Source organism: Plecotus auritus (assembly GCF_963455305.1).
Source record: "Plecotus auritus genome assembly, chromosome: 6".
Taxonomy (NCBI): Eukaryota; Metazoa; Chordata; class Mammalia; order Chiroptera; family Vespertilionidae; genus Plecotus; species Plecotus auritus.
Window position 1 is genome coordinate 129,303,568 of NC_137773.1, and position 15,367 is coordinate 129,318,934.

Sequence of the window (15,367 nt, forward strand, 5' to 3'; positions counted from 1 at the left end):
TCCATCAATTAATGAATGGATAAAAAATATGGTATATACATACAATGGGATATTATTCAGCCTTAGTGAAACACTGATGCATGCTACAATATGGATGAACCCTAAAAACATTATGCTAAGTGAAAGGAACTGGACACAAAAGGCCATATGTTGTATGATTCCACTTACATGAAATGTCCAGGATGGACAAATCCGTAGAGACAGAAAATAGATGAATGGCTGCAGGAGCTGTGGGGAGGGGAAATGAGGAGTCACTGCTAATGGATATTGGGTTTCTTTTTAGATGATGAAAATGTCCTAGAATTAGAGAGTGGCCATAATTGTACAACTTTGCAAATATACTGAAAACCACTAAATGTATACTTTAAAAGGGTGAATTTCCTGGTATGTGAATTGTATCTCATTTTAAAAATACCTTAGAAAAAAAGTATATGTGAATATGGGGCATGGGGAATATTTTTAAAACTCCAGAGATTATTTTTAATGTACAACAGTAAATTTCTTTTTTTTTTAAATGAAATTTAAAAAACTAAACACTCTGTAGCTTGAATGTTTATCATCATAAGGGTCTCATCACTCACTGAATGACACACCAAACAACACTTTGCATGATCTGGTCCCTACCTCTCTTTCAAACCCTTTTCTCACCTCTTTGTCATGCTTCCTGTTCTCGGACTCCACTGTCCCCCTGTCCCTTCCCTTCATCTAAGACCCAGAACTTGTTCTTGCTGTGTCACTTGCTGTTTTCTCCCCCTGGAACCTTCTGTCCCCAGACACTCCCACGTAGTGGGCCCTCATCATCCAAGTCCAAGATGAAAAGTTAGGTTCTCTTTCCATTGACACTGAGTTAGTAGTCATTTCCACCTCCTCCAAGTCGCTGCCTATTTTTGCACCCTGATTATTTCCTTCAAATCACAATCAGAAATATATTTGCTTGTGGACTGCTTGTGGTCTCACCACTTGCCACTCCTCCTTAGCCTGCATCTGGAGTGTCCCGTGAGAATCCACTGCTAGGACAGTACTAGAATATGGCAAGTATGTAATAAATATGTGTTGAATGAATAAATAAGTGATTACAGTTTAATGAGTAACCAATTCAAGGAAAGACTATTTCAATGTAGGCTATTCCTGAGATCTTTGTAGGAGAATGGGGAAGGAACCTGTGGAGTGAGATTAGAGATGCTAAATGAGCAAATGTTTTAAAATACTACAGTGACAGAGGAGAACGAGAGGTGGCTGATGATGTGAAATCTTGAAAAAGTTGACATTTTGAAGTATCTGTGTTTCCTGTTTAAAAGTAGCTAAGCTTCATTGTTTTTTTGACTTGTTAACAATTGAAATTTTTCTTTAGTGACACCCTAGGTTGATGACTTAATATACTTCACTAAAAATTGTGTTTTTCTTTATATGAAAATGTTACAGGTACACTTCTGTTTGCTTGAATTCTGAGACACTTAGGCTGTCTTCTCTTTCTCTTTGTTCTTCTTGTCCTCCTCTTGTGGGATATTCCCACAGTGTCTCCTTTGGAATTTTGATATATGTCTGCTGGTTCTGAATGTTTTATAAATCATCTAAACCTAAACGTATGTCTGCAGTTATCCACTTATGCACCTCGATTGTTTTCCAAGTCATCACTAAAAATGTGTTTGAGAGCCTGGCCAGCTAAAAGTATGTTGTTTCCTCAGTTAGATGTCATGCCATGTTTTTTTCTCTTAAAGTTAGTTTTGGGATACATTAGCCAGCAATTCTTCAAGCTCATGTATATTTTTGGTTCACATTTGAGCCCCCAATTTTTTAATGAAGTGAATTGAAATAGAAACATATTTACCATGTGGTGGAAGTGTCTGGAATTCAGATTTGCCTTATGACTTTTTTTCTGCTGACTCCAAAGAGGGTCATGCCTTTTAGGGTTGGTCTTGATTCCTGCCATTTGCTGAGTCATGTCAGGATATGAAAGTAGCAGGTTATTTTTATTTTATTTAAAATCTTTATTGTTGAAAGTATTACATATACTAGCAGATTATTTTTAAATAAACATTATAACCCAGCCCTCATGGAATAACATTTATTCTTTAAGGTAAAAAAAAATACAATATTTTTATTCTTTTAACCAAAAGATTGATCCTTTCATCAGGTCTGGTTTCCTGGCTTCCTAGGAGAGGTCCATTCTCATGGCAGATGTTTTGGCTAGGAGAGTTAGAGGTCATTTCCCCCTATGTTACATAACTAGGTAAAAACAAGCTTTTATTACAGATTTGGGTAATCAGAGAATACTCCATGTGATAAAGTTGTGGATGAATTCACCTTCTCCCTATATTACTTTCGAATGTAATTTTTAGAAACATTGCCTGAGAGACATAAGCAGTCCATATCAGTAGCTTTGAAGGTTCAATATCCTTTGAACATGGTGAGTCTCAAATTGAGGAACTGATGCATGAGAAGTATTCAGAGATGCATAAATGTTGGCGTATGTAGGACCTTCCTTGTGGGTTTGTCAGGAGAATTAAGTAAGATTTTGTATAGAAATTGCTTAGAATGAAAGTACTAGTATGAGCTGTAATTTCTATTTAATAAGATGCTTCTTTTTAGCCAACACTGCTCTACCTTTAATATGGAGAGATTAGCTGTCACCTAAGGGTAGTACAGTGCCACATATATGGTTCTAGTTGTTTTATTTTATTTAAATAATAATTCAATGCCATTTATATAAAAGCAACTTACTAATATTAACTTTGTGTTAGCTAGCAATTAACCGTTGCTTGTTGAATAAGATTCACTACTTTTTGAGAGGGCAAAATACTAACAATAATACAACAAGTGGCTTTAGCTAAGACGTGTTAAGCACTTAAACTGTGTCCTTGAGGAAACAGCACAGTTGTTATCCCATTTCACAGACTGACCCCCCTGCTGTGGTCTTAGCCTCATCATCACAGAGGCTCTGCTGGATCCAAGCTAGGATAAAGTTCAATATCTTTTTTTTAGAAAGCTCCACAAATAATTTTAATTGGAACTAAGGCTGAACCTTTTTTTAAGTTCTCAAACTTAAATGTGCATATTGACACACAGGGAATCTTATTAACATACGGATTGATGTGGTAGATGTGGGTTGCAATCTGGGAATCTGAGTTTCTGATAACTCTCAGGTGATACAGATGTAGAGGATCCGCAAATCACATTTTGAATAGCCATCCTACTGGATTGCTTTTGGAACTATGCAGACGTATTGTCTTGAAGAAATCATCTGCTGTAGAAGTCAGAGAGGTTACCTGATAGTCTGTTGGTTAGGATTTCACATCCAAAGGCTTATTAGGTGCATTTGCTAAAGTCTTGAGTTTCTCAAACTTGAGTCAGTGAGTTTTGAAGGGTCCTCACATTCTCAGAATGGAGTTTATATTCTGTGTTTTCCACTTGATGAAATAACCTGAAAATAATAGACTTAGGCATATAGTCTGAATCACCAGTTGACCATCAGATACTGTCATGTTGTTTTGGCAGCAAGAGATCCCCTAAATTGATAGACTTATCCTTAATTTGATGTGGCTCAGAGTAGAATCCCTGAAATCTTAAATTCTCAAGTTTGATAAATCCACAGATAGTATCCACTATAAATAGTATTTTCTAAAGGAGACCCTCTGAATTTCAGTGAATTTGAGTAATCCACTTGGCTTACTAGATACTTGACATCTCTAAAATGAGAGGGCTAGGTCTAATGGGTCTCTTAAGTGTTTTCTGCTAAAAAATACTGGAGGTTATTTTTTGGGGGTGGAGCAAGTTTAGAAGCAGATGGCAGTTATATTAGTTGGATGATAATATCTGAAAGGAAACCAGGAAGAGAACTTACTATCCTGAAATGAATTCTCATCTCTTGTTGTAAGTAGCAGGGAAATTTTAAATTTGGGGGCATTTGCTTCTGTGGCCATTGAACCTTATTCCACTACAAGTTAGGTTGCCTATCTAATCCTATCAGAAAACGTCTGATCAAATCTACTAGTCACAAAATTAAATGTGTATAGTGGAGACATTTTCATTACTTCCTTTCTATTCACTCATTTTGAAGACAAAGTTCTAAAAATATCATGCTACTAGAGGGTGAGAATTATAGGTGATAGAGAATATAAATAATTTCCATATTTGAAAAGGTGGAAAATGGAGACTCATTAAATATGTTGAAGTCACATGTTTTTAGTTCAAAATAAAATAACTTATTACTAATGAATACAGGAAAGTTAATTTGCTAAAAACATGCCTCTGGTTTTCATTAATATACTTCTGTTTATTTATAAAGCGGTATATGTAGGCCTCAGTCACTATTTCTGGAAAGAGCCTAGCCCTTCTATTTCTGCCTCAGCCAAAGCCCACTAATAAGTTTAAAGGCCTAAACCTTAGCCTGAGGTCCCTAGCCCAGCACTTGGTTCTCTGGATGCCAGAAGCCATTGTCTCCATATTTATTAAGAAACAGAGATTCCAGGAGATGATTTTTTTCCCCTGAGAATTCAAATGAATATTGGTACCTCCAGCCTTCTTATTTGGCAGAAAGGATTCAGCAGTTTCCATTTGCTTAAAATAAAATTGCTTTCTGCCATTTTCATGGGAGAGGAAAGTATTTAATATTTATCACAGCCTTGCAGACAGTTTCAGATCAGCAGATGCAGGGATCTTCTCATCACACAGTATTGGCTTTTATACTTTTCTCTACTTTTGTTCCTTTTATGGTTCCTGGAGTTTTTCTTCACCATTGAAATTAAAACTGGAGAAAGCATGTCTGCACGCAGCACAAGTAGGCAAAATTTTACCACAATTACGAAACGGCAAAGAGTGGGTTTGGACAAGGACATAGACTTTCCATTTTCGGGGCGCCAGTGTCAGGAGTCATAGATAGCTGTGCTTTGCTTGCTCTCTCACCCAATATTTTCAGGCACGGTATCTGAGCCTGTGACGTCTGGGAACTGCTGAAGCTTAGGGAGTGGCAGAGCCAGGACTCCAGTACGTGTGCTGAGAAGGCTCATTTCACCTCCTCATGCTTTCTCTCAGCAAAGTGAAGTTTGGGAGTTGTGTGGACACATCAAAAGGGAAGGAATAATGATGAGGTCAGAGGGCAGTCAACATTTCAAGTTGTTGGCAGGCTAAACTCATGAGAAAAAATGTAATAGAATTGCATGAGCTCATGGCAGGAGTGATGCCTGGGAAGGAAAGGTATGAGAGGCGGGGTAGAGGAGAAATGGGAAATAATTAAGCCTAAATTGTAACACTGGGAAATACCTTAATGGATGGATGAGTGCCAGAATGAATATAATCAGCAGTCAGATGGATTGAGGCTGTCTCCCAAAAGCGATATCAAAGAAATAAAAAGATGAGAAGATTGGGAAAAGAGTTAGGGAGAATGAAAAGAAATGTTAGATAGAGTCCCTGAAAGGTAGAGAAGTAAACTGAGGTCAGGGACTATTTGAAGACATATGACCAAGAATAGAAAGGACACAGTGAAAATGAAGGCCTCATATGGAAGAGGTTAATGGACTATCAAACAGGAGGACTCAGGAAAAGAGTCTGGAGTGGATTCAGTAATGCCCCCCGCCCCCCAAAAGGAACCTCAGAACTTAACCTTATTTGAGAATGGGATATTAGCATACGTGATTAGTTGAGTTTACTAGTATACCAGAGGGGGTCCTAAATCAAACGACTTGTGACTTCATAAGGGGAGAGGACACAAACACAGCTTGGACATGTGAAGATAGAGAAGAGGTTGCAGTGATACAGCTGTAAGTGAAGGGATGCCAAGGATTCTTGCCACTCACCAGTGTTAGGAAGAGAAAAGGGAGCATTCTGTCCTAGAGCTGTCAGGGGGCACTTGGGCCTACCACCACCTTGATTTCAGTCTTCCGGCCTCCAGAACTGTGAGAAAATGAATTTCTGTTCTGTTAAGCCACTCAATTTGTGACAATTTCTTATTGCAGCCCTCAGAAACTAGACCAACACTAGACCCTTCCACAAAACTCTTAACGATTTTGAGATAGAAACTAGAGCATCCTCCGGGGAACAGGAGTCTGATTGTCATTGAACTTTTCTGAACAGCAACACCAGGATGCGAGAAGGCAAAGGAATAATAGTTTCCATGTCTTGCAACAAGCAAATTTAAGCTTAGCATTTTATTTCTGATTATTGTATTTGAGTGAGAGGGTAAAAATGAAGATAGTCTGTATAAAATCTCAGTTTTTCACATATAGAGAGAACCTCTCTGAAAGTCACTTTAGAGAATATTTCCTGGTGTTGGGGGGCGATAGAAGAACAGAAAAGAATCCAGGAGAAAGAAATTGCATGCAGGAAAAAAAGAACAAGTAGGAAATTTGGTGATTTTTGTTTAAAGAAGCAGTGAGAACTTTAGCTTTTAGGATTGTGATAGGGGAGATAATCACAGTGTGATAGGGGAGAAAATGTTCCACTAAAGATAATTTGAAATGCTGAATGAAATATACAAATATTCACTCAAAGACATAGGTGAGCTATGAAAAAAAGGAAGGGGACAAAAAAACAAAACAAAACAAAACAAAGAAGAAACTAAAATTCAAAAGAAGGAGTGCTGTGCCCATTGCTGCTTAGTATGAGGGGGTGTTTGTAGGCCTTTGTCAGTAAGATAAATGAGAAATATGATTGCTTGAGTAACTAACTAATGGTGTGCAAAAAACTACAAAAACACCACATATCAATAACTATGTGAAATTATAACATACTATTATTTCAACACATAAAAAATTAGACAGGGGGAAGCTGGGAGATGAACTGTGAGAGAGAGCCAAGACGGGAATAATATGCTAAGGACATCGACCTGATCTGCTTTTAGATATTGATGGAGACATTAAGCGTTAGTATGGATTGTAATAAGAATAACCACTTCTGAAATAAAAGTGGAATGTATAATTTCATACAAAAGGAAAAACTGATCTAGCCAGTGGAAATAGGAAGGAGAAAAAAGTGAAACAAAAACTGAAATAGGATATTCAAAATAAAGAAAAAAAACATTGAGAAAAGTATTTAAGAATTAGATAATTTAGAATAAATGCTTAACAATGAAAAATTTTAGCTGAGCAAAGTTGATGAAATGGATGGGTAAAAATAAAAAGCACCTGCTGGATCTGGCCTAGTAGATTTGGGTTAAGGTGGCAACCTGAATGCAGAGGGATTAAGAAGACCATGTTGTGCCCTAACCAGTTTGGCTCAGTGGATGGAGCGTCGGCCTGCCGACTGAAGGGTTCCAGGTTCGATTCCGGTCAAGGGCATGTACCTTGGTTGCGGGCACATCCCCAGTGGGGGGTGTGCAGGAGGCAGCTGATCAATGTTTCTCTCTCATCGATGTTTCTAACTCTCTATCCCTCTCCCTTCCTCTCTGTAAAAAATCAATAAAATATATTAAAAAAAAAAGAAGACCATGTTGTTGTCCATGTGCGAACTTATGATGGAAAACATTTTCTCCAATTAAGTGGTGGGGAGAGTGGGGTTTTTCAGGAGGACTTACCCAGAATACCTCATAGTGGACATTGAATGAGGGGCAGCTTAAATGATGTCTTCTCAACTAAGAATCTGTAGCAATGGAGTTTGCTTTGCTTTCTGTAAAGTGGTATATGATCTGAGTTTCTCAATTGCATTTTATAAAGGTCCTAAATCACTTCTTCTTTCAGATTCCAACTGAGAGAACATGTCATTCAGATTTGGCCAACATCTCATCAAGCCCTCTGTGGTGTTTCTCAGGACAGAACTGTCCTTCGCCCTCGTGAACAGGAAACCTGTGGTCCCAGGACGTATCCTTTGTTTTAAGAGAAGAAAAATTTTAAAAGCCTCTGAACCTAACACACCACATGAATACAGGATTGGCCTCCAATATCTGTCTAAAAGGTAAACAAGGAATCCACTTCTCCCCCTCTTTGGATAAACCAGGTAAGATGTTCCATTTATTCTCGATTCAGTTGGTGGCACCGGTAATATGCTTGATCAGTTTTGCAGAACTTCTGGAAAGAGTTGCTTAGCAACTGTGGCTTCCGAGGAGAGTTTTTGCCTGACCTTTTCACTGTGGTAGCTATATAAATAAATAGGTGCTTCTAAAATTGTCCCAATAAATATCATGGACACTTTGTTTTCAGTTATCAATTGTGAATTTTAATAGTAAAATAGAGATTGGGTGGCACTTTCGTGAAGTGAAAGTAAGGGATTATGGGAAGAATTGAAACACATTGGTTTCTTTACCTCTTGGAAATCATTCAAGCTGGAAGTTTTATTTAAATTCATATACATAAGTATGCTTACAAATATTTTTTTTTCATGGTAGGGTCTGAAATAGCATTTTGTCTTGGAAAACATCCCAGCTTCTAGATCATTGTCCCTCCGACTATCGAGTTGTAGTCTTCCTTCCTATTGACTTCCATAGGAACTTCATTTTTTGCAGTGGAAATAGCAGGAATTTGTTAAATGCTTTGGAGAGTAATTTTTATGATGTTGAAGATACCACTTGTGATTGTGTGCATATGACTTTTGTACTGACTCTTTAGAATTTTTTTTCTCTTTCTGCAGAGTACAACAAAGCATAAAATTTTATATTTTAAGATAACAAGAATATTCCACACTGAGACATGATTTTACTTTGAAATATATTGCTAGTAATTCTAAATCTATAAATATGTCAAAATTTTTTTCAGAGTGAGTTACATTTTTTTTCAGTGGGAATCTTCAAAGTGCTTGAGAATTTTATGACTATTCTTTCTTGGCCATGTAACTATGGTACATCAAAAAGAATACAAACAAGAAAATATGCACCAAAAGATAGTTGTGATTTTATGATAGACTCAAATTTCTTGAATCCAAATTTTAACTAATTTTGTAAATTTATAAAACTAATGACCACAGCAATAAATCAGTAAATGACATATCCTTTTCTTGATAATATTTAACTCCTCTTTAAATTCATAAAAATAGCTCCAATTATACTCAATATTAGGAAATTTCATTCTTTTGTTTATTGATGTAAAAGAAATAAAAAAGTGGAGTGATTTAGAAAGGTCATATAAAACAGAACAATTTTTAAGTTGTATGCCAGTTTTGTAGTAGGATCTTCTCAAAGACCTGCAGTTCTTGAAATAACAGGAGCTTTTTGCATTTTATTTTTTCTTTTGATTGTGCTGCAAGTTTGCAGTTTTCTCTTTCCTTTGAGGAATTTTTTAAGCAAAATGTTAGGAATTCCAGTATCAAAAGAATTTGGTTTAAATGCCATCTCTTTCTGGGTGCCAGCTTTAATTGACTTCTGTCAAAAAAACTGAGGAAAGAGGTGTGAATTTAGATGAAGAAATGTTAATGCCTTCGACTGAGAAAATGTGGGCTTGGAGAGCTGCACTGCCTTTTTAATGGTTAATAATGGAATGAACTTTGTGAATTTTTTACTTACATCTTGATAGTAAGAAGCTTGCTTTTTCATACTGTTTTTAACCCACTCTGAATGTGTGATGTGTAAGACCTGGTCACAAATGCTTTGGAACACAAGAAACTGACATGTCTGCCTCTGGGCAAATGTCTGCCCCCAGCAGTGAGCAGGGAGTGAGTGATGATTGCATTTGTTCTACAGGGCACTGGAATTGCCATGTGGATGTGAGTCCTGGTCAGTTACTATGTCTTTGAGTAAATGCCAAGGAGATGGGGGATATTGTATTAAAATAACAAACCTACTTGTTTGGAAGGTAGCAAGCGGGACCCAGTCCTTTCTGAGGACAGAACAGTGAGAACAGGATCATTTTGTCATCAGTTCACTCTGAAAGGTTATCTCACATCTGCAGTGTTTAAGGTGGTCCCAGGGCCAGGAGAGGATGCATTCAGGCAATCCTTTTTATATGATGATTTTATAGCTTTTTATTTTACTTTACCTTTGTAAACTCTGTTAAGTGATGACTGTGAGAAGAATCTTAATAAGTTACTTATTCCCTTGCAGAAAGCGACATTCTTTTGTCTGTGATTTGGGAATTGAAGCTGTGGATAGCTCTGCCCAACTAGCATTTCATAAAATAATTGCTGATATGTCTGCAGTGGGCTTTAATCTTTCCCCAGTATTCTATTCTGTCTGCTCTCATTTAGCCCCTTGGATGGGCCAGCGAGCCTATGTCTGGATCTCCAATCAAGCCTGTACCTCGTTCTGAGCCACCCTCTGATCATATCGTTCTCCTATTCCCTTGCTTACAAACAACTATTAAAAATAATGAGTCTCCCCCAATCCTTGCCTTTTTTTTTTTTTTTTTTTTTTTTTAAGGATAAAGTCCAAACTCCTTAGCATAGTTTTGGGGGGGGAAAATCATTGTTTTTAAAATTTCACTTTCATTTTTCAATTAAAGTTTCCATTCAATACTATTTTGTACTTGTTTCAGGTGTTTAGCATAGTGGTGGACAATATACTTCACAGAGTGGCCCCCCATTTCCAATACCCGGCGGGCACCCTGCATCATCTCACTCAGCCCTTCCCAGCTCTTTGCTAAACAAGCATGTGTTTCTGTTACTATTTCCCCTGCACTCTCTCCCCCTGCTACCCTTCCCATCCCTTTCATTTCTGCTCAAGTGCTTTGATACCTGTCCCACTGTTACAGAAAATCAGAGAAGAACCAAGCAATGCTTAGAGAGATGGAGTTACATTTATTATTATTATTACGTGCGGGCCCAGAGGAAAATGTCTCTCAAATTCTGGGCCAAGTCACACAGGAAGTTTCCGGTATTTATATGTTTTACCTTCTTTGTCTCCCAGATAAGGACTTTGCCTGTTCCCTTTGCAAGTTCTTAAAGGGCCCTATGTGCTGGGGCTTTGAGACCTCAACCAAATGCTTGGCCTGGCGCCAGCACTGTTAACTTCGTCTGGGGAAGGTTTATGGCCTCTTTGGAACAGGGAGTAGTCTTATTTCCTTATTATTTAAGCAAGCAAGCATTTACAGAAGCCAAATAGCAGAGTTAAAATTTCAAACAGCAGTTTTTATATAAGATGGATGCTTCACCACCTTTGTAGGAACAATATATGCTGTCCTTTTTGTGACACTTGGTTCATTCGTCACATGTTGATTCATTCAACAGTTTATTACTGAGCTCCTACTCTGTGCCAGGCATCATTCCAAGCAAGTTTTCCATTCTGCTTCCTGTCACAACCAACGCATTCCTACTTGTCTCTGCCCTGAGTCCTTAGTCCCTGGGAAGGCGAGGGAGCAGGACCTGCTCTTGCACAGCTCTTTACCCTGGCATCCGGAGTACTTGCTGACTGCATTTAGTGAACCTGTAAATGTCAGGAGCACCGGATCATTTCAGTTAATGGGGTGGGGCAGTAAGGGTCTGCCTGTCAGTATTCCCTGCATAAAGCCAAGTCTTGTCATCATTTTATTCCAGAATTTTTAGTATCATATTCAAGCTCTGTTTTCCCTTCATGCCTTGTCAGTGACAATCTTGTTCATATTTCTGTGCTATGACTATACTGAGTTAAGTCTAAAAGCAGTGAATGACTGGATGGCTGATGGGAAAGGATTCTCCCCCCACCTTTTTTGTATTTTGCATGTTAATCTGTCAATGGACAAGTCTATATTTTAAGGGCAGTACATTGGCATCATTATGTGAACTGGAAATTTTTATCTTGTATTTTTGGTGATTTCTTTTTAAAAGGAGTATGCAGGTGGTCTTTGGGGAATGTGCCATTCAGAAGTTACTTATAAATGTCATCTTTGAACTTGTGCCCTCGCTAACATTTTGAGGGCTTCCAACCCTCAAGCCTTTTTTCCTATGACTTTGCTTCCTGACTTTTTCGTACCTTTCAGACGAGGAAAGGAACTGTCAGATCAGGGGCTGAGGATCTGCTTTTGAAGCAAGACTATTTGCTTCCTGCTCAAAGAGCCACTTCAGTCCCTCCTTGTCCCCACCTAAGGCAAACACTCTGTTCAGCGCAGTGTTTGAAGCCAACTGAATAGCTCTGGCCTCCGTGGTGCACGACTCTAGAAGAATGTGTCAGAATGCCTTTAATCCATTAATTTCTTATTACTGGAAAGTGCTTTCCAGAGTTTCTTGGTGAGAAAGCAGAAGCGTCTGGAATGGCATCTTTAGAATTCTGCAGGAGCCCTCATTCCTCAGTGTAGCCAGCTCTTGTTCGTGGCTTACACACATTTGAACCACGACAGTTACCGCTTCTCCCCACCCACTCTCTTTGCATTGTGCAGTGCCTACCTCTCATCTTGAGTTGAGCATGAAAAATAAATTTGAACATTAGTGGAATCCATTTGGGGACTAGGGCTTTTATTGTAAATAAAATTATTCATTTGTTATGTCCTGTAGTTTTCAGACAGCAAGCGTATTGATCTTTGGGTTGCTTTCAGAATGGCATAAGGAGCTCTAATATAAGGGGAATGTGGCAACATTCGTGGATGGGATGAATGTGGTGTGTAATGACAGAGACAAACCACACTTGCTGGCCATACTATATTATACAAATCATTTGTCAATAGATTATTGAATTAGTTATTAGAAAGCAGATTTCTCCAAACAGGAGCATTGCACACAATGTTATCAGGGCCAAACAACATTAGAATGATGCATTGAGGACAGCCTTCCAAGGTGTGTTTGTAAAGAATTGGACTAAGTAACTTAAAGGACATTTCTGCTGATGTATTAGAAACAAAAGTTTTGTACAATGGAAATTGTGCTCTAAGGTCCAACTTCAATAGATAAAAAAGAAAACCCTGGTAAATGTCTTTTAAAACACAATTTCAGCTATCCAAACAAGTGATGTTTAGATTTCTCTTTTTTTCGGACCATTTCATGTTGAGTTCTCCTGAAATAAATGAAGAAAGAATAAAAATAGCTTCGTTACTTAACAGTGCTTTTTATGGAAATACTATAAGCTCTAAGATGCTATAGATAAAAGTGCCCTTTTCATCCTTCCATAAAAATCAGAAATATTCGTCATTTCCTAAGTGAGTTGTAATGTTGTGAATTTCTTTAATTGTTCAGGAAACTGCAGTTATTAGTGATCTGATGATCTTTCATTTCTCAAAAGAGTTTCTTTACAAGACTTCCTGTGCAAATAAAATGAGCGCAAGCACATTTTAATATCTTTATTACTAAAGACAGATGTTTTTGCTCTTAAATTTCCCCAAGCCTATATCTGTTTTTGCACCCTCTGTATGCCTACTGCATATTAGGAGGTTAAAGTACTCTTGGAGAGATGTTCACAGGCAATCTTGCCATCCTTTGTCCTGAGCTGTAACTGGGTTTTCTTGTGGTAATATTTTTCTTGCCTTTATTTGGCAGAATATTGCATTCCAAAGATCTGTGTGTAGCTGTGGTTGCTCAGTTAGAGTGCTCTTTACCCTGTTGTTTTTTTAAAGATATATTTTATTGATTTTTTTACAGAGAGGAAGGGAGAGGGATAGAGAGTTAGAAACATTGATGAGAGAGAAACATCGATCAGCTGCCTCCTGCACACCTCCTACTGGGGATGTGTCCACAACCAAGGTACATGCCCTTGACTGGAATCGAACCCGGGACCTCTCAGTCTGCAGGCTGACACTCTATCTACTGAGCCAAACCAGTTAGGGCTCTTGACCCTGTTCTTATGGGGAAGATTCCCATGTAGTGTGCACCTGCTTTTGGTTAATAGAGGGCATCGCTATCAGCTAGAACCAGTTTGTGGTGGTGAAGCATCCATCTTATATAAAAACTGCTTTTTGAAATTTTAACCCTGCTATTTGGCTTCTGTAAATGCTTGCTTGCTTAAATAATAAGGAAAATAAGACTACTCCCACTTCAGAGAGGCCATTAAACCTTCCCCGGATGAAATTATCAGTGCTGGCACCAGACCAAGCCTTTGGTTGAGGTCTCAAGGCCCCAGCACATAGGGGCTCTTTAAGAACTTGCAAAGCGGGCCGGAAACACCCCATATTTGGGAGGCAAAGAAGGTAAAAACATATAAATAAGGAAAATTCCTCCATGTTGGGGCCCAGAATTTGAGAGACGTTTTCCTCTGGACCCGTGCGTAATAAATGTAACTCCATCTCTCTAAGTATTGCTTGGTTCTTCTCCAGTTTTCAGTGGCATTGGTCAGCAGGAACAAAGGGAGCTCTTAGATGCTTCTATAATTCACTAAGTTGCTTGACATCTTGTTTTCAGTGTCTAGATTAACCTGCCACAGAGGATCCTGCCAGCCCCCACTGCAAGGCAAACCTTGTGTGACCGTCATCCATCTCAACTTGTCATTTGGGAAATTGTCACAGAGAGCAAACACATTTGCTCTCAAACCCCAGGTTTTTAGTTGATAGTGACCTCGCAGTGTTGAGGAGGATTCTGAGGCTGCCTTCAGGGTCAGCGGGCAGTAGCTATCATGGGTACCAGAAGAGAAAGGGGAGACAGCCTTGCCAGGCTCTAACTCTCCCAAGTTTATTTTTTGTTCCTGGATCTGAGACTGACCTCTTTACTGTTATGATAGACAGCATGATGGATTGTTGGCACCTGAAACTGAAGGAATTAATAGATACTTTGTATGTGTGCAAGGAACATGGAGCAAAATGTGTGGACTTTATACACTTTACTCTGGCTCCTTCAAATAAAGGCGGCCCGCCCGTGAAACAGTGTGCCTGGGCCTTGTACATCTTGGTCTCTAGACCTCATCTAGGCCACCTCCTGCTAGCCGCTGTTCCCCTGGCTCCTTGCTGCCTTTGGCTGGGGAGGACATGCACGCGATGGCATTCTGGTTCACATGGCTCCTTGCTTATTACTTAGTTGTGACTATTTTCCCTTGACCTTGACCTCTTCTCCATAGTAGGGTTTGCCTTCTGGCATTAGGCCTTGCTGTGAACGAGCTGTGACGGGCTGCCTGGACATGCTTATGTGTTAGAGGAGGAAACACCAACTGGCTTTTCAATCAGAGCTTTTAAGAGGTTCCTGCATTCTCTCAGAATTGCACAAAACCTATAGAATCACTTTTACAACCAGTTAAAGATACCTTTGTAATCTGCTGATCTATACAAAATAGAATTTTGTGTGAGGGGAGGAAAGAGGAGGATGATATTAGGAGTGCTCTCTCTCCCACTCTAGCAAATGATAGGATGATAATTTTATATATGTATTAAAGTAACACTTTGAATATTTCTTGTATTAATTGCAAAAGTGAGCAGTCTGTAACACAGAAAACCATTCCCCATTTCTAATTATTTCTTTGTGAAACTTTCCTCAGGTAATTTCAAACTATCACAGTTAGCAATCACTGAACTCGGTTCATTATATTCTGGACACATTTGTGATCTGCTTTCCATGAAAGTCATCAGATTGTGAGGAACAGGAAGAGGCTGGGCCTGTGCTGCCAGCCTGGCACTGGTGACAGAAT

At 38.7% G+C, this 15,367-nt stretch overlaps 1 protein-coding gene across 9 annotated transcripts in view; it reads left to right on the forward strand.

Moving 5' to 3' along the window:
• The window catches only part of FHIT (fragile histidine triad diadenosine triphosphatase), a 1,390,165-nt gene that overhangs the window by 620,036 nt on the left and 754,762 nt on the right, over nucleotides 1-15,367 (forward strand). For all 9 annotated transcript variants that reach the window (XM_080674359.1, XM_080674366.1, XM_080674363.1 and 6 more), the window contains one exon: nucleotides 7,671-7,790. In XM_080674359.1, the coding sequence (XP_080530485.1) occupies nucleotides 7,688-7,790 (103 nt within the window). In that variant the 5' untranslated portion in view covers nucleotides 7,671-7,687. The remainder of the gene's footprint in view (nucleotides 1-7,670; nucleotides 7,791-15,367) is intronic.